The sequence below is a fragment of the Bubalus kerabau genome, chromosome 18 (assembly GCF_029407905.1).
Source record: "Bubalus kerabau isolate K-KA32 ecotype Philippines breed swamp buffalo chromosome 18, PCC_UOA_SB_1v2, whole genome shotgun sequence".
Lineage (NCBI taxonomy): Eukaryota > Metazoa > Chordata > Mammalia > Artiodactyla > Bovidae > Bubalus > Bubalus kerabau.
This window is the reverse complement of record NC_073641.1, coordinates 60491660-60513038: the sequence shown is the minus strand read 5'-3', so window position 1 is coordinate 60513038 and position 21379 is coordinate 60491660. Positions and strand designations below refer to the sequence as shown.

The 21379-nt window shown below is 43.9% G+C and overlaps 1 protein-coding gene and 1 long non-coding RNA gene across 5 annotated transcripts in view; both read left to right on the top strand.

Moving 5' to 3' along the window:
- Positions 1–13317, top strand: part of OTULINL (OTU deubiquitinase with linear linkage specificity like) — a 30346-nt gene extending 17029 nt beyond the window's left edge. For 2 of the 3 annotated variants that reach the window (XM_055554763.1, XM_055554764.1), the window contains exons 3-9: positions 5600–5759; positions 5848–5879; positions 5979–6070; positions 6992–7141; positions 9223–9351; positions 10246–10515; positions 11519–13316. In XM_055554763.1, coding sequence (XP_055410738.1) covers positions 5734–5759; positions 5848–5879; positions 5979–6070; positions 6992–7141; positions 9223–9351; positions 10246–10515; positions 11519–11692 — 873 coding nt within the window. In that variant the 5' untranslated portion in view covers positions 5600–5733 and the 3' untranslated portion in view covers positions 11693–13316. Of the gene's footprint in view, positions 1–5599; positions 5760–5847; positions 5880–5978; positions 6071–6991; positions 7142–9222; positions 9352–10245; positions 10516–11518 lie in introns of all 3 variants that reach the window. The other variant, XM_055554762.1, reaches the window with a different exon arrangement.
- A 566-nt stretch (positions 13318–13883) lies between these two features.
- On the top strand, positions 13884–21059 carry LOC129632993 (uncharacterized). 2 transcript variants are annotated; one of them, XR_008704791.1, is made up of 3 exons: positions 13884–17652; positions 18157–18268; positions 18718–21059. It is a non-coding gene; the product is annotated as an uncharacterized LOC129632993 (long non-coding RNA). The 2 variants fall into 2 exon arrangements; XR_008704790.1 differs by having other exon boundaries at positions 18108–18268; positions 18718–21058.
- The last annotated feature ends 320 nt before the right edge of the window (positions 21060–21379 follow it).

Below are 21379 nucleotides of genomic sequence, written 5' to 3'. Positions count from 1 at the left end.
GCCGGGGGGCCTCCAGGAGGCCAGCCAGAGCCGGGGGCCTCCAGGAGAGAAGCCTGAACCTCAGGGCAAAAGTGCTATCAGTGTCATCACTCAAGTTTCCGGCTCTTCTGTGTCTTTTTAAGTTTTGTTTTCAGGTTTGTTTTTTTTCTTTTTGGTTTCCTGTTTGAATTATTTCAGTTTTGGTACATTTTAGCGAACGGAAAGAAAAAAATTCTAAGTAGAATTTTACCACACACAAAAAATCCAGGAGCTTTTAATTTTTTCAGTTGTAGTCACTGGTCTTGTCGGTCATAGGTGGGATGCTAGTGTCAAGATGGACACACTCTGGGCTGCAGGAGGCTCTGACATCATCACCCAAGGAGATTGCAGCTCCCTGGGTGTTCCTTTCGGGCATGTGTGTGTGTGTGTGTGGTGGTGGGGGGGGAAATGGGGTCTCTGCAGATGGTAATGCTGGGGATGGGGTTGTGGGGAATGTGTGAGACCTAGTTCACCCACTTTCCAGCATCACAGAAATGTTCTGTGCTTTATATATTGCCTCATTTTCAGCCACCACCCAGGTGGTCCAGCCCAAAAGTGTTAAAAAGAAATCTCATTTTTATCTCTTGATGAGCCTTAAAAAGGATCAAATCCATAATTCTCAGCAGCACTTTTCTTCACTGCCAGAACCACCCCCCACCCCCCAGTTCCCCTTGTTTCTGATCCTCGTTCTCCCTCCTCTGTTGATTATGTTGAAAGACTGACTCCCTGATGGTGGAACTTCTTTTCCTGTTAGTCCAGAGGGCTCCCCCCGAAGGCCAGCTCGTTCGGGAGGGTGCCGGGTAGTGGAGGGGAAGTGGGACGGGCGGGTGCTGACTTCCGTCTGTCTGGCTGGCCCAGGGGGATCCCAGGCAGAGTCTGACGGGGAAGATCTTATCCCCTCTCAGCTGCTTTTGGGGAAATGAGATCTGACTCACGAGATCATCAAACCTGTGATCACGATAGTCTGCTCAGCGCCTTACTTGTGTTGTTCTTCTCTGTGTCTGTCATTTGGAGTTGTAATCCTGTTACAGGATAATTTTTTTTATTATTTTCTTTGTAAAGAGTCTATTTTCCACTTGCTGTAGCAGAGCTGATTAAGGGTCCACTCAGCTTTGTCCTTCAGAGGCAGGTAGGGGAGCGATATGGCGTCCAGCATGACCTTGCCCGGGTTTGGACTCCAGCTTTGCGGGTGATTTAATTTTTCTCTCCCTCTAAGTGTCCTCAGGTGATAAAATAATAATGAACATGGGCTGGGTACTTCCTGTGCCCCTGAGCGCGAGCTCAGTATTTCCTTCAACCATCCAGCAGCTCCAAGAGAGGGCTACGTGTTACCAGGGTAATGGTAACAGCACTCCCTGCATCCTGGCACTGGGGGATCCTGCCCTGCCCACCGGGGTTAAGGAACAGACACTTGGGGGCATGGAGTCCCCCACCCCATGTACGACAGGACCAGGGCAGGAGCAAATGAGACAGTTCATATAAAACGCTTGCCACAGAGTCCAACACAAAGCTCAAATTGTAGCTCTTTTAATTAATTTAATTAAAAATCATACTTTTTCCTGCTAAAACACTGTGTCTCCTCTCCTTTCACTGAGAAGCCACACTCCTGATAATGTTTGCATATGAAGTTGCATAAACACCTCCAGTCGTCTCTGAACTGCAGGCTCGAGTCCTGCTGGTACCCACAGCAACGCCCACGGTCCACTCCCTGGCCCTCCTTTGTCTGAGTTATATTGACTGACACCTGTGGGTGCCCTGGGCCGAGTGAATACAAGGACTTTAGGCTGCTGTTCCCATTTTTCCCAAGAAGGGACTGCTTAGCCCTCACATGATTTTTTCTGATAAGTTGATCAGATCATCCTTTCTCCAAGTTTGGAGGCCGGGTTTAATTTTGAGGATTAGGGCAGGAGGCTAGGGAAGTCCATGCATGTGGGTGCAGGTGTGGGTGTGAGGAGACCATAGTCTGTGGTGGGTCCTCATGGTGGCCCTGGCAGCTTCTGAGAGGGCTCAGGAGAAACCCCCATTTCAGGGGTCTCAAATGCCCCAAGGGGCAGGGCAGTACCTTTTAAGAATGCAGTATGTTGGTTGGAGTCTGTGACCAATGAGAGCCGTGCCCAGTGGAGGCCCCGGCCAGAGCCTGCAAGCACTCCATGTCCACAGAAAACCAGGACGACCCAGTGGGATGTAGGCAGATGCTCCATAGGGGTTCCCAACCTCCAGGGTTTAATGCCTGAGGAGCTGATGTAACAACAGAAATACAGTGCACAGTAAATGTGCCTGAATCATCCCCAAACCGTTCCCCCTCCCTAGTCTGTGGAAGCAAATTCCTCCATGAAACCTGGTGTCAGAAGGGTTGGGGACCGCTGCTCTAAAAGGCTCTTCATGGAAGAAGAAAGGTGACTGTGTTACCGTGAGAAAAGCATCACCAGTCCTGGGCTTTAGGGAAACTGAGGCTCATCCGTGTGGTGGGAGTGGTGACCGACGGTTTGCTTCGGGAGGCATTCTGGCAACATTTGTCACAGCTGAAAGTGTGCACACATCTGGACCCAGAGTTCCCTCTTCTAGAAATTATCCTGAAAGACACCATGAGTCCACAGGACTGGTGGAGGGGAATGTTTGTAAGAGTGAAAAATGCAGAAACAATCCAAACGCTCATCACCCAGTCAGTGACTATGTGCACATACGATGATCTGCCTCTTTACTGTGATGTTACACATGGCACCCCACTCCAGTACTCTTGCCTGGAAAATCCCATGGACGGAGGAGCCTGGAAGGCTGCAGTCCATGGGGTAGCCGCTGAGGGTCGGACACGACTGAGCATCTTCACTTTCACTTTCACGTACACATCCTTTCAGAGGAATACCATAGAGTTGTTAGTAAAAATCTTACCTTATAGGTGCAAATGCATCACAGCTTGCGTTTTGAAACAATTCATTAAAATTTTTCATAAATGTCTAGGCAAGAGTAAATATATAATTAGCAGCTAATCAATTGTTCTGAACAGATACACACCTGCTCTTGAAAATGTACTTGTCCATAGTTTTTTAAGATGTTAGCATGGGGGAAACATCTTAAAGGGTATGTGATATGCCCTTTCTTTATTGAGAGTATATATATTTCCTTCTAGAGAATGTATATCAACTTTATTGCTTATGATTAAAATTGTAAATTCCAAATCTGTGAGGCTTTGACTCCAGTTAATCATTGGACTTTTTTTTTTTTTTTTTTTTTTTTAACTAAGGGAGGGAACTGCTTCACAATGAACCCCAGGAGGTTTGGCGACTGTTCAAAAGTTCTCTTCCTCATTTGTATTTCGGCATTTGACATCTTTGAACATAATACAATTAGGAATATGTTGCAGATAGTAAAATATTGCAAGTTCCCAGTTTGAGCTCTCTGGGCCAATGAATTATCCCTCTGGTCACATGAGGAATCATAGTGGACCCCGTAAGCTGCATACCTAGGTCCACGCGTGTCCCTTCTAAGTGGCCCCCTTTCTGGAAATGATGTCCCTCTCCGTGCCTGAAGTCTGAGCCTTGTCCTTGCTCAGGTGATGCCCTGAGGTGTCATGGCCCGTCATGACGGAGGAGTATCAGCGTGGGCAGGGTCGGGGTGGCATGGCCTGAGGTCCCCGGGGTTAGGGCTGGGTGCTGAGCAGACCCTCTTGGTCATTCTTGGATTTAACAGATCTTCTACACAGGGTGAGGTGCACTGGGCTGGTTCTTAACTAATTTCATTCCCTTGTTGTCCAGCGAGGTCAGTATTTTGACTCTTCATTTTATAGTCAAGACAGTTCAGTTCAGTCAGTCGTGTCTGACTCTTTGCGACCCCATGAATTGCAGCACGCCAGGCCTCCCTGTCCATTACCAACTCCCGGAGTTCACTCAAACTCTCGTCCATCAAGTTAGTGATGCCATCCAGCTATCTCATCCTCTGTTGTCCCCTTCTCCTCCTGCCCCCAATCCCTCCCAGCATCAGAGTCTTTTCCAATGAGTCAACTCTTCGCATGAGGTGGCCAAAGCAATGGAGTTTCAGCTTTAGCATCATTCCTTCCAAAGAACACCCAGGACTGATCTCCTTTAGAATGGACTGGTTGGATCTCCTTGCAGTCCAAGGGACTCTCAAGAGTCTTCTCCAACACCACAGTTCAAAAGCATCGATTCTTCAGCACTCAGCTTTCTTCACAGTCCAACTCTCACATCCATACATGACCATGGAAAAACCATAGCCTTGACTAGATGGACCTTTGTTGGCAAAGTAATGTCTCTGCTTTCAATATGCTATCTAGGTTGGTCATAACTTTCCTTCCAAGGAGTAAGTGTCTTTTAATTTCATGGCTGCAATCACCATCTTCAGTGATTTTGGAGCCCCCCAAAATAAAGTCTGACACTGTTTCCACTGTTTCCCCATCTATTTCCCATGAAGTGATGGGACCAGATGCCATGATCTTCATTTTCTGAATGTTGAGCTTTAAGCCAACTTTTTCACTGTCCTCTTTCACTTTCATCAGAGGCTTTTTAGTTCCTTTTCACTTTCTGCCATGAGGGTGGTGTCATCTGCATATCTGAGGTTATTGATATTTCTCCTGGCAATCTTGATTCCAGCTTGTGCTTCTTCCAGCCCAGCGTTTCTCATGATGTACTCTGCATAGAAGTTAAATAAGCAGGGTGACAATATACAGCCTTGATGTACTCCTTTTCCTACTTGGAACCAGTCTGTTGTTCCATGTCCAGTTCTAACTGTTGTTTCCTGATCTGCATATAGATTTCTCAAGAGGCAGATCAGATGGTCTGGTATTCCCATCTCTCTCAGAAATGTCCACAGTTTATTGTGATCCACACAGTCAAAGGCTTTGGCATAGTCAATAAAGCAGAAATAGATGCTTTTCTGGAACTCTCTTGATTTTTCCATGATCTAGCAGATGTTGGCAATTTGATCTCTGATTCCTCTGCCTTTTCTAAAACCAGCTTGAACATCTGGAAGTTCACGATTCATGTACTACTGAAGCCTGGCTTGGAGAATTTTAAGCATCACTTTACTAGCGTGTGAGATGAGTGCAATTGTGCAGTAGTTTGAGCATTCTTTGGCATTGCCTTTCTTTGGGATTGGAGTCTAGGGTCAAAGAAGTGAAGGATCCCACCGTCACACATCTGAATAAGCAGGGGAAGACGGGTTTTATATTCAGCTTTGAGGGATTCTGAAACCCATGCTCTTTATGTTCCCTATTTCTCTTGAATTATATAGGACAAAGATATGTATGACACTGATTATTCAATATTTAGATTGAATTTTTAAATGCTCTAAAAATATCTATCTAAATCAATGATGACTCTTTACAGGTAAAATTTATCCAGTGTATTTTCTTCCCCTTAAATAAAGCAGGCTTGTGTAATTGTACTTCATGATTTTTTTTTATTGGAGTCTAGTTGATTTACAGTGTTAATTTCTGCTGTACAGCAAAGTGAGTCAGTTATACACATATATACATACTTTTCTATATTCTTTTCCGTTATGGTTTATTCCAGGATGTTGAATATAGTTCCCTGTGTGCTACAGTATTATTATTATTACATTTTTGTAGGAAATGACCAAGTTCACTCCTGGACACTAGTCACCAGCCAAGCCTTAGATACCGCGTGGAGAGTGGTGAAGGGGTCGGTGACCTTGGCAGTTTCACTTCTGGCAGCCATCCTCGGCTACTTCAGAAGGCTGCATATGCATTTAGGGCACCGGCTGAAATGGTATGTGGCTCTGTCATCTTTAAATTTCAAAAATGCCCTTGCTGTTAAAAATAGAATTTTCATGTTATTATTTCCATTTATCTTTTAGGTGGATTGGATATCTGCAGAGAAGATTCAAAAGTAAATATGTTCATGCCTGTGTTTCCTTGTTTTAAGAGAGGATTTCAGAAGGGAAAGGGAAGGGAAAATTCACCACTGTGTATTTTCAATTTGGTTCAGGGAACCTCAGCGTGGAGGCGGAAGTTGATTTACTCAGTTATTGTGCAAGAGAGTGGAAAGGAGAGACACCCCATGCCAAGCTGATGAGGAAGGTGTGTGTCTGTTTATTCAGGTCGTGGTGGATGGAGACTTTGTGTGTAAAAATCAGGAAACTCACATTCCACTATGCTTTACCAAATACGGAGCCAGGAACAACTGTGGCTGCCGTTAAAAGCCAAACAGCTGCTAGGCATCACCTTCAGGCCTTTCACTTAGCGCTGGGGCCTTCAAGGACTTGGGTAAATTAGGCCTGTAATTTCAGGACACTTGAGCATTGTACCCTTTTCAGTTCTCTCCTGGCCAGGGCTATTAAAACATCTGTAAGGGGCTTCCCTGGTGGTCCAGTGGCTAAGACTCCCAGTGCAGGAGGCCTGGGTTCAATCCATGGTCAGGGAACTAGCTCCTACATGCCACAACTAAAGATCCCACATGCTGCAACTAAGAGCCAGCGCAACCAAATAAAGATATATTTTTATTCAGCACATGCATTGGAGACTTCTGTCCTTGAAGGGATCAGGCACCTTGACATAAAATATTTTGAGGATTTTTTTAGAACTTTCCATCAGACCAGTCTTGGTAAATATCCCCAGCTGTGTTGTCCAACCTTGTCACTAGCAAAAACCAAAAAAAGTCAAAAAGGAAAAAGAAGTACTTTTCGATTACTCTTTAGCATGGACTTAAAAGTACATATAATAGTTTTCACTGCAGTCGGGTTGTAGCCATCCTCTCCCCACAATGACATTTCCTGACTCTGGGCTTCCAGGAAGTTATCAACTAAAATAGCGTCACATGGACTCTGTACACACACAAGTCACTTGAAAATTACACGTGGTCGCATCCACAACCCATACTGGTTCTGTTTCTGTTGTCCGCTTTATTTGGGAGTAGCGCTTTGCTAAAGATGCCATGAATTAGCTTCCTTTAGTCTCTTGTCCAGTGGAATTAAGAACGGCTTTTTCCTCTGGTGCCAATAGGCTTACGAGGAGCTGTTTTGGCGGCGGCATATTAAATGTGTTCGACAAGTCAGGAGAGACAACTACGATGCCCTGAGGTCGGTGCTGTTTCAGATCTTCAGCCGAGGCCTCGCTTTCCCATCCTGGATGAAAGAAAAAGATATCGTGAAGGTACGTTAGGTCCTAACGCTGGAAATCTGGCAAAAGTCATGCTGATGGGAACTGCAACACAGAGTCTGGGGTCTTCTGCGGGTGGTTTGTATTGTACACAAGGTGTCAGGGGATTGAAGGTCCTTTAGCTCAGTCCTCTGTCTCTCATGCCAGTTTGCAAAGAAATCATCTCAGATAGTCATACTCAATTTTGTTTGTAATGCCAGCATTTTTTCTTGAGAAGGGCGTCTGTCTTTTCTAAGTAAAGTGGTCCTTTAATCCACTTTTCTGCTCTGGCTATTTGAGCATTGACAAGTGCAGTGTGTAAGCTCCATCCCAAAGATGCCCTCATATCCCTTTTTGGTCAATCCGTCTCTTACTCTAGGCATCCACTGATAATGTTTTCTGTCCCTTTAGTTTTGCCTTTTCCAGAAGGTCAGAGAAATGGAATGCCCCATTGTGTAGACTTTTGAATCTGCCCTTTTCACTTAGCATAATGCATTTGCAGATCATCTGTGTTGTTCCATGGATTTGTAGTTCAGTGCTTTTATGGTTGAGTGGTGTTCCTTCATATGAATAGAAGACATCTTGTTTATCCATTCATGCTTAAGTTGAAGGATATGTGGATTGCTTCCAGTTTTTAACAGTTATGAATAAAACTGTTACAAATATTCCAATTCAGGATTTTGTATGAATGTAAGTTTTCATTCCTTTTGGGTAAATACTTAGGAATGAGATTGCTGGGTCACATGATAGGTTTTTCTTTAGCTTTGTAAGAACCTGCCAAGTCTTTTCCTAAGTGGCTCTGCCATTTTGCCTTCCCACCAATAACATGTGAGTTCCAGTTGTGCTATAGTCTCAGATTTTTTGTTTGCTTTTTAGCCATTCTAATAAGGATGCATTTGTATCACTGCTTTTGGTTTGCATTCCTCTAACTGGTAGTGATATTGAACATCTTTTCCGGTGCTAATTTGCCACCCACATTGCCTCCTTGGAGAAGTCTTAGTTCAAATACTTTGCCCAATTTTTTACATTGAGTTTTGAGGGTTCTTTTTATATTCTGAATACAAGTGCTTTATCAGATACGTCATTTGCAAAGATTTTCACCCAGCCAGTGCCTTTTTTTTTTCATTTTCTTGACAGTGCCAGTCAATATATTCTTGATAAATAACCTTAATTTTTTTAATGTAATATGCCTATTACAGAAGTGTGAGCAAACTCTAGGAGATAGTAAAGGACAGGGAAACCTGGTGTGCTGCAGTCCATGGGTCACAAAGAGTCAGACATGAGTTAGCAACTGAAGGACAACAACGATATGCCTAACCACAGATGCACATTTAAGGATGGAGAAGCAAAGAAATATAAAGTATATGCATATATAGAACTCCACATTTCCATAACATCTTTTATTTAGAGTTGTTGTATTGGTAGTTTAGTTTATGTAGCAGTTGTCAAGTGTATGCTTGTGCCAGCCCTGTTGCTAGTTGCTGAGGACAGACAGCATAGCCAAGACTCTGGGTTCCACAAGCTCTGTGGGGTGGAAGATGGATCAGATACCCACAATTAATCAGATTCTTATGCATGCCATGATCATATTTAATCCAACAATAATCCTGAAAAATGGATAGGATTGTCCTTCATTTATGGTGGAGGATGCGCTAAGAGGTAACATAACTAGCACTGGTTGAGTAACCTCTCAGCAGACCAGTGAGGAGCTAGGTTTGAACCACAGAAAGCATCCTTCTATAATCCATGTGTTCCCTGATGTAGTGGGTTGGCCAATTACTCTAATGGCTGTTTGGTTAAACATAATTTCTAAATGAATATACCTAGGAAGTCTGGGAAGTGTTTTATGTAAAAAGATTGTTTCTGTAGACTTAGTGTTCATTCACGTTTTCATCTGTTGTGAAACTGTGAATCAAGAAGGTGATCCAAATCAATCCACAAATCTAAAAAGAGATTATGTTTTACTTAACTGCCATTACAGTCTTTTACACTGATGAATTCTGAATGAGAAAAGATTACCCGCTGTGCCATATTCCGAGTTGTGTGTCAGACACGCTGAGATACTGACCACTGTTGGCATCTACTTCCTTTTCAAGCTTCCTGAAAAACTGCTCTTTTCGCAAGGTTGTAATTGGATCCAGCAGTACAGTTTTGGTCCTGAGAAGTATACGGGTTCCAATGTGTTTGGAAAATTACGCAAATGTGTGGAATTACTAAAAACACAGGTGAGTCTCCAGGGGAAAAAGACGAAGAATAAAAGCATGCATCCCACACGCAGCCGCTTGCCTCCCGTGTCAGGCATGTCGCAGTGTGTCCCATGAGAAGGAGGTGCAGGCAGAAACACTCGTCTAGTAACTGACCATTTCCTTTCCTGCTCTTAGTTCTCCTCCCAAGTAATGATCGAGAGCAATGTTGTTCTACACGGTTGTTAGGCCAGTTGTGGCTAACTAGCCAACCAACCTTAACAATCACACTTCTATTTTTCTAGAAAATGTGGTGTGAGGTCCAGACAAGACAGTGGGAGATGCCCTTTGGAATGCACCCTGTTAGTAACTCAGGGACAGCACAGATATTATCATTTGACTAAGAGTTTTTCCTGCTTTTTACTAGACACAGATTTTAGATTGTTGAAATGAGTCCTCCTTGGGAAATGCCATTTCAGTGCCACGGCTTTCTGATCTGTAAAACTAATAAAATGAGTAGTCTCAACCCTGTACCATTATTATGAGGATTTAATGAGCAAATACCCATAGATTGCTTTATATTCCAGTGGTGAAGTGGTGAAGAATGCTAGTGGTGAAGAATGCTAATTAGTACTCTTTGTCACTGGACTATCCTTTGTGTAATCCAGCATCCTTAGGGGTAGCTTTAGGAGGCTGATTTCTTTAGTTTTCTACCTAGGAGGCAGTGTATTTTTGAAAAAATATCTAAACTACTTTGTTATTGTAAAAGTAATCAATACTTAGGGTTACAACAATCAGTGTCAAAATATATGAAATGAACAGTTAATGGGTCCCCTCACTAATCCCTGGTTTGTTTTACAAGTACTTCAAAGATGATGCAATGGTGTGTGTACTGACCTTTCCCTTCTAAGTTTCACTTAACTTCTGTGTTTCTAGTGGACTGAATTTAGTGGAATTAAAGATTATCACAAGAGAGGAAGTATGTGCAACATCCTTTTTTCTGACGCTCTCCTGGAATGTAAACTTTACGAAGCCCTGAAGTTCATCATGCTCTATCAAGTCACCGAGGTTTATGAACAAATGAAGACCAAAAAGGTCATCCCCAGTCTTTTTCGACTCCTGTTTACCCGGGAAACCTCTTCTGACCCCTTGAGCTTCATGATGAATCACCTGAATTCTGTTGGCGACACATGTGGACTGGAGCAGGTAAACGGGGCAGAAGAATCGTGTCTGATGAGGGACAGTGCTGGCAATGCTTCAGCATGTAGGTGATTGCAGTTTACTGTCAGCAGTGATAAAACCAGCTGCAAAGAGTGGCATGCATGCTGAGTCGCTTCAGTCATGTCCGACTCTGTGCGACCCCATGGATTGTGGCCCACGAGGCTCCTCTCTCCATGGACTTCTCCAGGCAAGAATACTGGAGAGGGTCACCATTGCCTCCTGCAGGGACTCTTCCTGGACCAGGGATCAAACCTGGGTCTTCTGCATTGGCAGGCAATTCTTTACCACTGAGCCACCCAGGAATCCTGCAAAGAGGTGGTGGGTGGGTATTACTGCCCTCCAGTCAGGAAGAGTGATACAAGCCTTCCTGCCCTACGCCAGCTGCTGTGTCTTCGCAGCTCGGTGGCCAGCGAGCAGCAGTGCCAGGCACCTGTCTGACCTTCACGCTGCCTCTCAGGTGGGAGCAGGCTCTCCCACTATAGAGGTTACCTGGCAGGAAGTCCAGCTGCAAACTGAGATAACATTTGGGAAAGCATGTGATTACTTAGTGCAGGTAAACAGAAGTTATTGAAACTTTGAAAGTCCAGACAATGCTTTTCTATGCCCATAGCAAAGGGGCTTTGTTTTGCTTTGCTTTCCTAGGAGGTACTCAAAATTACCTGACATTTTAATAAAAATTCATTTAAAATGATTTTTTTTAAAAAAGTTGGAAAACAGGATAACTCTTATTACAAGCATTCCTTTATATTTTTTCCAAACAGCTTGCCCTGTGATTCCCCTACAGAGACCTTTCTCTGTTTGTCCCCTGCCTTCCATGCAGACGTCTTCCATGTCTGTCCCCAATTCCACACCCACACACGGTTCACATGTGGGTCTGGCCACGAGCCCATCATCTCACGAGCTTCAGAACACTCTCCCTCCGCCGGAGAGGGGAGGCAGGCATTTGGGAATGTGCACCCATGACCTTTCTTTCATCTCCTCCCCACAGATTGATATGTTCATACTCGGATACTCCCTGGAAGTAAAGATAAAAGTGTTCAGACTGTTCAAGTTTAACTCCAGAGACTTTGAAGTCTGCTACCCAGAGGAATCGCTCAGGGAGTGGCCGGAGATCTCCCTGCTGACCGAGAACGACCGCCACTACCACATTCCTGTCTTTTAAGTCAGGCTGGACTGGGCACCAGCTCTCGCCAGTGACAGAAGTCACCCTTGCAAGTACTGTTTCTAGAAAACCAAAGCTAGCATTGCTGCCCGGGAAGGAGTCGGGACCCCCCTCTCAGGAGCACAGGAACCCTGGACAGGAGACCCCACGGCGCCTTTCCTCTGTTCTCACGGTTTCCTCCAGCGCAGCTGCACTAATGGGTTTGTGGGCTGGTGGTTTGCCCTTGTTTGTGAAGACTCTGGTCACTTCACACAAAGTAGGGCACAAGGACATTTAGTTTGAAGAAGAACAACGACAGGAAAAAAGTGAGAAGAAAAGGACTATGGGAAAAGGACTAAAGGGAAAGAATTTCTGGCTATAATCTTTATGTTCTTCATTAGGAATCTTGTCTTTGACTGATTTGGGATCTTCATAAACATGGCCTTATTTTATAAGCATTACCTTCCCAGGAATCTCTGTGGTATATTGATTTTCCAGAACCCTTTGATTAACTTTAAAATTGTGCATGTGTGTGTGTTTACACTCACATGCACGTATACATGTATAGTTTTATATATACATATCTAAACACATACATACACGTAGCCACTACTTTGTAATGTTGTACGATTTGTTTTATATCTCTTTACTTTTTTTTTTAAACTGTTGCATCTGGCCAGTTTGTTTTATATAGACCAAAAAGATACATTCTACATATTAAGGCAACCGAATGACAGTTATTGAACTGTCACAAAAATATTAAGCTGGTGTATTTAATGTGTATTTACATGTGTATTTAATGTGTGTAGGCAGAAATCATGCCTGCCCGCCCCCCGCCCCCATATCTGTATTCTAATCCCGGGAACCTGTGAATAGGTTGGGTTAAACGGCAAAGGAGAATAAGGTCACAGGTGGAGCTAAGGTACTAATCCACTAACTTTGAAATAGAGAGAGTGGTCTGGGTTCTCCAGGTGGGCCCAACGTAATCACAAGGGTCCTTAAAGTAGAAGAGGGGACTTGGGAGAGGATCAATCGGGGGCAGATAGGAGGAAGCGATGAACAATGAGAGACAGAGGCAAGGCAGCCGGTTTTGTGCAGTGCAGCAGCTACGAGGAGGACGTTACATGAAGGAGCCACAAGCCGAAGACCATGGGCGGCCTCTGGAAGCTAGAAAAGGCCAGAGTACACGTTCTCCCCTAGAGCCTCAGGCAGCAATGAGGCCCTGCCAACACTTTGATTGTAGCCCCGTGGAACCCGTGTCAGGCCTCTAGCCTAGAGACCTGTGAGATGATGAACGTGTTGTTAAGTTGCTAAGTTTGTGGTTCGTGTCACGGCAACCATAGACAACTAACACTCAGGCTCACTAACTTCTGGTCGTCTCTATTTTGGGAATACTTTTCCAGTTTATTTTGGCAGTCTTTATTTTGGAGGTACTTTGCTAGTCCTGTTTTGTATTTCGGCAAATACAAAGTAACTTTTAAAATCTTGGCTAATGGGATACTATTTCAAAGTTACAAACCCCTTCTAAGAATGACTTACTTATTAACATGTTTGATGCTGATGTTTTCTCATGTTTCCATATGTTTACTGTAAATAAAAAGGAGGTATGTTAAATGCTGTGGTCTATGAAACTAACATTTAGATTCTTCTGTAATGGGGACGCTCACCTGCATTTACCACATAAGCCAGCGTTGGGCCTGCAGCCATTTTGTCCTCTGGGTGAAGAGCTGAAGAGTATCGAGCTCAGACCGAGGGGCTTTGCGATACCTTGAGAGCCACACGAAGCAGGATCTCTACGGCCTTTTGTACTTGATCTCTACAGTCCTTGCCTGCATCTATGGGTTTTCATAACCCTTGGGCTTCCCTGGTGGCTCAGTTGGTAAAGAATCTGCCCGCAATTCAGGAGACCTGGGTTTGATCCCTGGGTCGGGAAGATCCCTGGAGGAGGGCATGGCAACCCACTCCAGAATTCTTGTCTGGAGAATCCCCATGGACAGAGGAGCCTGGCGGGCTACAGTCCATGGGGTCACACAGAGTCTGACACGACTGAAGCAACTTAGCATGGCACAGGCAGCTTGTCATGTTATCAACCCATGATGTTTATCCTTAACTGTGCTGGGGGATGGGGCAGGGTGGGAAAAGGATTCTTTAAATAGAGGGGCAAGACCAAATTTTGAAAAACATTTAAATATGATAATAATGAAAGTAAAATATAAGACTCTTCAGTAGTTGCTGTGTTTGGAGAAAACATCGAAATAGAAGATTTTAGGGGACGAGGTATTGTGTGTTTTTGTTTTTAATTCAGTTGTATGATGAATGTAACAAACTAATTAGAAGGAACTACATATAAATTAGCACCATTTTAAAATGCCAGGCAGGTTTGATCCCTGGGTCAGGAAGATCCCCTGGAGAAGGAAATGGCAACCCACTCCAGTATTCTTGCCTGGGAAATCCCATGGATGGAGAGCCTGATGGGCTACAGTCCATGGGGTCACAGAAGAGTCAGACATGACTTAGAGGCTAAACAGCAACAGCTTATTTAAACATGGGATGTGTTCTAAGAAGCATTCCTGAAGTACAGAAATATTGTTTCCACTGAAATAGCCTTTTTGTAAACAAAGAATATTTCTTGCTTCTAACTTATAAAACCTCAGATGGAACATCTAGACAGAACCAAATACAGGTTGGTGGTTAAAACTATGAGTATAGCGTTTTACTATTCTGTTTTGCTCACCCTTGAGTTTGAAAAGGTGGAGTGAAGGTCAAACCAGTAACACTAGGGGGTTCATGGATAGCATACAATTTGGCTGCATTGCTCCTTAGCATACATCAACATGTCCATATGGACAAACCCAGAAGCTTGAGACTTCGCTGGTCCCATGTTCTGTTCTCACCGTCATCCCCAAAGACAGAACCTGGGAAACAACTGGGGAACCACCCCATGTACCTGCCAGTCTCAGCTTGTGTCCACCTCTCAGCATGTCCACGGACTTCCTGTGGGTGCTGGCCTCTCTGCTGGGCCAGCTTTGAGGGAAGGGCCCCGGGGCTAGGTGGTGAGAAGGAGTTGGTACAAACTGATAGCGGGGGTGAAAACCTAAAAAGCTGCACAAATATTCTGGAACTTTCAGTGTGTGAATCTAAGGAGACACATTTATGACTTACTTGAAGATTCCCTGGAGGAGGAAATGGCAACCCACTCCAGTACTCTTGCCTGCAAAATCCCATGGACAGAGGAGCCTGGCAGGCTACAGTCCATGGGGTCGCAAGAGTTGGACATGACTGAGCACACACACTATATCACACTATAAATTAAAAAAAAAAAAAAAAGATGAGGTGATACTTGGTGAAAATGTTATAAAATATTCATATTTTATAGCTAAATAAGATAGATAAATATGTGTTTCTCTTATCAGGAGCTAGCCTTAGGTGTAATTAAGCATGATTAAAGGGAAAGCTCAGCACTGGTGTATATTTGACCTATGTTTAATACATTAGTCATAAAATACTTCAATCTTCTTGTGAGACCAGTTGTGTTATTAGTTGCGTTTTTGTTGTCCCTCCTGAGTCCCTGTCTTCATGCAAACACACTGAAGACACTCCATGCACTGAACAGGAAGAGGAAATGTCACACGATTCTCTTTTAAAGCAGGAAGTAAAGTGCCTTTTCCCCTTTGAACATTGAGGCAGAGCAGTGCTTGCGAAGCTATCTGTGGTGAGTGTGGTGATGGACCCGTGTTTTGAATTTCCCATTCTTGGCAGACAGGCACTTTTGTAAAAGTAAAATGTTGCACTGAGATCGGATTGCTATAAGAGTTTCTCAACACTTGCTCTCAGTTCCTGTACACATTCTTGCAGACAAGCAGAAAGAGCTTGCAATGTGGCACTGGTCTATAGAGCGCACTAAAACAGGAGTTTCAGGCAAGAATCAATATATTCCGATGTTATTTCTCTGGGAGTTTGGGATTTTGCCAGCATGAGAGGGCAGTGCTTTTGTTTTGTTTTGCTATTGGGCCAACCAAGGCCATGGTGTGGAGTTGTCTGGTGTGTGCCTTGCTCGGGACACCTGACTGAAGAGGTGCGTGGGGGCTGGGGTCTCTCTTCTGAGTCATGACCCTCTGTTTGGCAGAGCTCCTTGGATCAGTCATCAGACAGTCCCAGTTACATTTGCTACTTTTTGAGAAGGGTTCCATGGGTTTCTACCTTCTCTCAGCAGAAATTAGCAAGAACCTCCTTTTGATTTCAGTTCTTTATGCTTAACAAGAATCTTCACATTTCTTTCTTTACTGGATCTTAAGCTCCTGTGGGAAGGAGTGTGGATCTTACATCACCGTGACTAGACCAGTGCTCAGACTAATAGCAAATGAATTCCAAATCACAAGTTGGTAATGAAAGCCACGTGCAGATGTTAACCTTCTTAAAGAAGCAAAGAATCATAGTGTGATGATTTCCTTCCTTCCTTCCTTTTTTATTGATCCAAAACTTGAAGAGACCAAGTTTTTAGATGGAGTCTTGGGGAGAGAAGCTTCCTGAATTTAATGATACCTCAACATATTCATCAAGTCAGAGTGACCTATGAAATGGCCACAATAGACGTAAGAGGTCAAATCAAGTATGGCTAATGTTTTATCTGCAGTGAAGTTAAAATTAACCAACAACATCTAGTTCATCGAGAAACAGGTTCTTAAACAAATATGGCTCATGAAAGAACATTATTTATTGGGGTCATGGACTCCTAAGAGTGAACAGAACCTTAAGATGTCCGGAGAATACACATCTCATGTTCCCTCTGCTGTGGAAGAGGACTGACCACAGCCCAGACTCTGCAGAGCCTCCAGGCAGGTCCCAGGTAGGAGGCAGCCAGGTAGGGTGGGGCTGGTGTGGCAAATAGGGCACAAGGGCATAGCAGCCTGAATCCACAAAGCCGTGGCAGGTACGCCGGAGCCCAGCTCGGGTGTTTGTCAAAGTTAGAAGCTGAAGGATGCACCCCTCAGCGTGCATGACTGAAATCAGGAAAAATGAAGGCCTGGAAGCTTATCACCAGCACAGAGCCAATAGCTTCTGGTGGCAAATGGGATAGGAGAGAGTTCTCAAACATCAGGTGGCTTGTAAGGGCTCTTCTCCACCAGACACATCCATTTTGCGCCTTGGTTACTGAGGGTCTTCATGCATCTGAAAGACACTGTGCTCGGCCTTCACAGGCCCCATGGATGGCAAGCTAATGAGGGCACAGGTTCAATGTCTATAATAGGGAAGAGATTTGAGCACATCCGTGAATTTCAATTCTGTATGGGGTTTTAGTGCGAATGACAAATGTTTATAAGCTTCAGTTGCTGTTTTATGATTAATATGAAATACTGCCCAAGCCTCAGTCCTGCCAGAAATGCAAGAAATATTTTCTAACATATTCTGGGTTCTGTTCCAGCTGTTTGGTGGTAAGGACAGAAAACCACTTAAGTCAGTTTGATAAGGAGAATCCCACAGACCAACAGGGCAGGAAGTACGGCCAGTCCTCCTGGAAGGCGCGCCTGGGGCCTGAGAGCCAAGAATTAGAGTTTCCAGCTGCATCTCTCATGAGTCACGGAGAGATGGTCTCATCGCTCCCGATTTCCCGCCTCACTCTGTAAGTGATTCTCTCTTTCCCTTCTTCTCTTTGTCTCTCTTCACCTCTGTCTCTCCCTCTCATCCTTTGGGCACACAAGGCTGCTCCTGCCACTGAGGGAAGCTGCAGCTTAGTTCACGAGTTAAAAAAGCCTGAGAAGTAGAATCTGATTGGCTCAACCTGCGACGGCCGATGAACCACGTGCACGGCTCTAGCCAATCATCTGTGACCTGGGTAGGGGGCCGGGTGCCTGCAGCATAAATTTGACGTTTTCTGGGACTTTGGTGTGATCAGAGCGTGCCTCAAGCCATTTAATACACATGGAGTTTTTCACAGCTCAGGTGCACAGAAGAATCGGCATTCAGAGCACCTGGTAATTAAGGTTGGTAATCAATTAGCATCTCACTAACACAAATGTTAACGAGCTCTTTGGAGAATAAAGACAAATGTGGTGGTATCAAAGGCTAGGGTGACAGTCACACAAGGTTGGCCTCATGAGGCAGTTTTCTCAGTGGTTGGAGGGAGATAGGAAAAAAAGTTACAGGCGTCCAGAATAATCCCTTCACGTGCAGGTTTGTTGCTATTGATCTGTCTAGATAAATATCTGAGAAGACACACACGTGCTGCTTTAGAAACATGACCTGAAGTCTCCTGAGCTTTTCTGCAGCATTCTGATGGAAAGAGATGTACGGTTCTTCTTTGTCCTGTAAACCTCACCTATGCGCATTTTCAGCCGAACCTCTGGCCTGCAGTTGGCTAGCTCTGTAAAGTACTCTGGCTCCGGTACTTGAATTCCATGCTGCAAAGGGTGAATTTGACATTGTCTGCTTCCTCCAGGTTCCATGACGACTTCCTTAATTTGTTGTTCTCTTTGTGCCCTGGATAGTAAATTCTTACCGGCAGTGGAAATTGGCTTCTGCACTCTTAAGCATAAGCACCAAGGTCAACTCTGATTGCCTGGCACCCCACGCACAGAATTCCCAACAGCTCTACCACAGGTTAATGTTTACTGTAATGAGATATTGTTTTCCCTATGCTTCTTTAAAAAAAAAAAATCTGTTATTTGTGGTTGACTGGGTGGGTCTCCGTTGCAGCGCACAGGCTCTGTGTTACTGCATACGGGCTTCCTCTAGTCGGGGAACACAGGCTTCTCATTGCAGCACTTTTCTTGTGGAGCACGGGCTCTGGAGCCCGCAGGCTTCAGTAGCTGCAGCACACGAGCTCAGTAGTTGCGGCATGGGGGCTTAGTGGCTGCAGCGCAAGGTCTCAGTTAAGACACGTGGGATCTTCCCAGACCAGGGATCGAACCCATGTCCCCTGCATTGGCAGGAGGATTCTTAACCACTAGACCACCAGGGAAGTTCTCCCCTCCTACCGCCCCCACCTCTTATTGCTTCTACAGGATATTTGTTAAGATACCCGCCCCCACCTCTTATTGCTTCTACAGGATATTTGTTAAGATACGGCCTGGAGCCAGGGGACAGTGCAGAGAACCCAGGACCGCAGAAGGGTAAACCTGCTGGTTGTTCTCATGGGTCAGCTCACGCGTCTGGCTTCCTAGACATTAAGTAAATAACAACAATGGGAAATCTTTGAAGAGCCTCGTGGTGAATATCAGAAAAGATAGCTTGCTGTAGTAAGTGAATATCCACTAAATCTATTTCTGGACCAACCTGTGCTGGAGGCATTAAACTTACCTACATTTCACAGGTTAACAAAACAACTAAACTAAGCCAAGGTAAGTTGGGCTTAAGAACAGACAGAGAGAAGAGGAAATAGTTTCTACGAGCTAATGATTGGCAAGACCTAATGGAATGGGTGAATGTGTTGAAGAATGCTGTAAAAATCACAATAACAAGAGCGGTCAGACTTAAAGCTTCATTTTAATAACCCCAGACACCAAGTTGAATATACATGTGGGAAGAAGCAAGCATCTTATAAGACAGATACTGTTGGTGCTAAACCCATACTTACTTACCCAGCTCAGGAAGAGGTAAATACATACGGTGATATGATTTGAAATAGTTCCAAGCCACATCCCTTACTTTCCTCTTAAGTCATCCCCAGATGATGAGATTTTCAAAGTCAGCTATTGTGCTGAACACAGGGCAATGATGAAAAATTGTAACCAAAAGCATTTTCAAATGAGTGAAACAAAATAGGCTTCTTCAAATATGACCTGGAAAGGAGTGTCTCAACATAAAACCATGTAATGACTTCTATATATTTCAGGAATATAAGCAAAGACATGTGATGAGGGATAGCTACTTCAATAAGTGTAGCAATGCTTCAGAGTTGCTATTTGTAGGCTGATGGTCCTAAGAAAATGCAGTCTTCAGTGCCATGGTATCTTAACAGGGACCAGGGAGTTCAGCATCATCCATGTGGCAGACCAGAAACCTGTCAAGTCCTTTTCACAAAGAGAATCAAGTATCACACTGAATTACTGCCTTTGTGATTAATGATCCACTGTCTGACAGCCACTTGTCTTTACAGGAGCATTCTGTTTCTCAGCAGCCAGCCACATGTTTGGTCCCTCCATGCAACTGCAGGCAAACTCAATTCCATATCCCCTCACAGCAACTCTTTGGTCTCAGAGAGAGGATTTTATGAATCTCTTACCAAGGATTTTTCAGATCAAGGTCAAGCTATGGATCTTTCAGATTCTACCCAGCATCCAAAGTGACTGTTTAGGAGACCCAGAGGTCACACTTATATAACTATATAACCTTTCAGGATAAAACCAACATTTTTTTCAAAAGGAGGATAGGGGAGTAAAGATGTTCAATGACCTAACAACCCAATGTTCAACATCCAAAAAAATTACTAGACATGCCAAAAATCAGGAAATAAGACCACATAACCAGAAAAAGAAAAATAATCAATAGAAAAAGGCCCAGCAATGACAGAGATCATGTAATTAAGATGCAAAGACATTGAAATAACTATTACAAATATGTTCAACGTGTTTAAGCATCTTTAAATAATAGGAATATAGTCAGGAGAGATGGTGAAGACATAAAGAACCAAATGGAACTTCTAAAAATGAAAATTAAGATATCTGAAGTGGAAAAATACACTGGATGGGACTAACTGCAGCTAAGACGTGCACAAAGAAAAGATCAGTGAACTTGAAGATGTAGCAATACAAATGACACAATCTGAAACATAAAACAGATAAATAAGACCTCAGTGATCTGGGAATAGTATCAAATGGTTCATTACGTGTTAATTAGAGTCCCAGAAAAGTGTCTGTTGGCAGGAGAGGGAGACAAAAAGATATATGAAGAAATAATGGCTGAAAAACTTCCAAATTTAATTAAAAAAAAAAAAAACAACCCAAAAAACTACAAACTCACAAATCTAAGAACCTTAAGCAACCCCAGGTATCATAAACACACATGCACACACACAGCAGAGCACATCAAAATTGAGCTCCTGAAAGACAGTGATAAAAAGAAAAATCTTAAAATCAGCCAGAGGAAAAAGGCACATGATGTACAGGGGAATAAAGAGAAGAATGAGAGCTGCTGCTGCTGCTGTTGCATCGCTTCAGTCGTGTCCGACTCTGTGCGACCCCAGAGATGGCAGCCCATCAGGCTCCCCCGTCCCTGGGATTCTCCAGGCAAGAACACTGGAGTGGGTTGCCATTTCCTTTTCCAATGCATGAAAGTGAAGTCGCTCAGTCATGTCAGACTCTTAGTGACCCCATGGACTGCAGCCTACCAGGCTCCTCCGTCCATGGGATTTTCCAGGCAAGAGTACTAGGGTGGGGTGCCATTGCCTTCTCCAAGAATGAGAGCAGATTTCATAAATGATACAAGTCATAAGACAATGGTTCAGCATCTTTAAATTGTAGAGTAAAAAAATACTGTCAACATAGACTTCTGTATCCAGCAAGCATCTTCTGTAAAAATTTCACCTTAAGGTGAAATAAAGACTTACTAAGACGAACAAAAGCTGAGAGGCTTTACCATTTAGCACCACTGTGTAAGTGATGTTAAAGAATATTCTTTAGATAGGAGAAAAATAAAACCAGATGGGAACTTGGATCTGTACAAAGGAATGAGAAGTACAAGAAATGGAAAATATGTGGGTAAATACAGAAG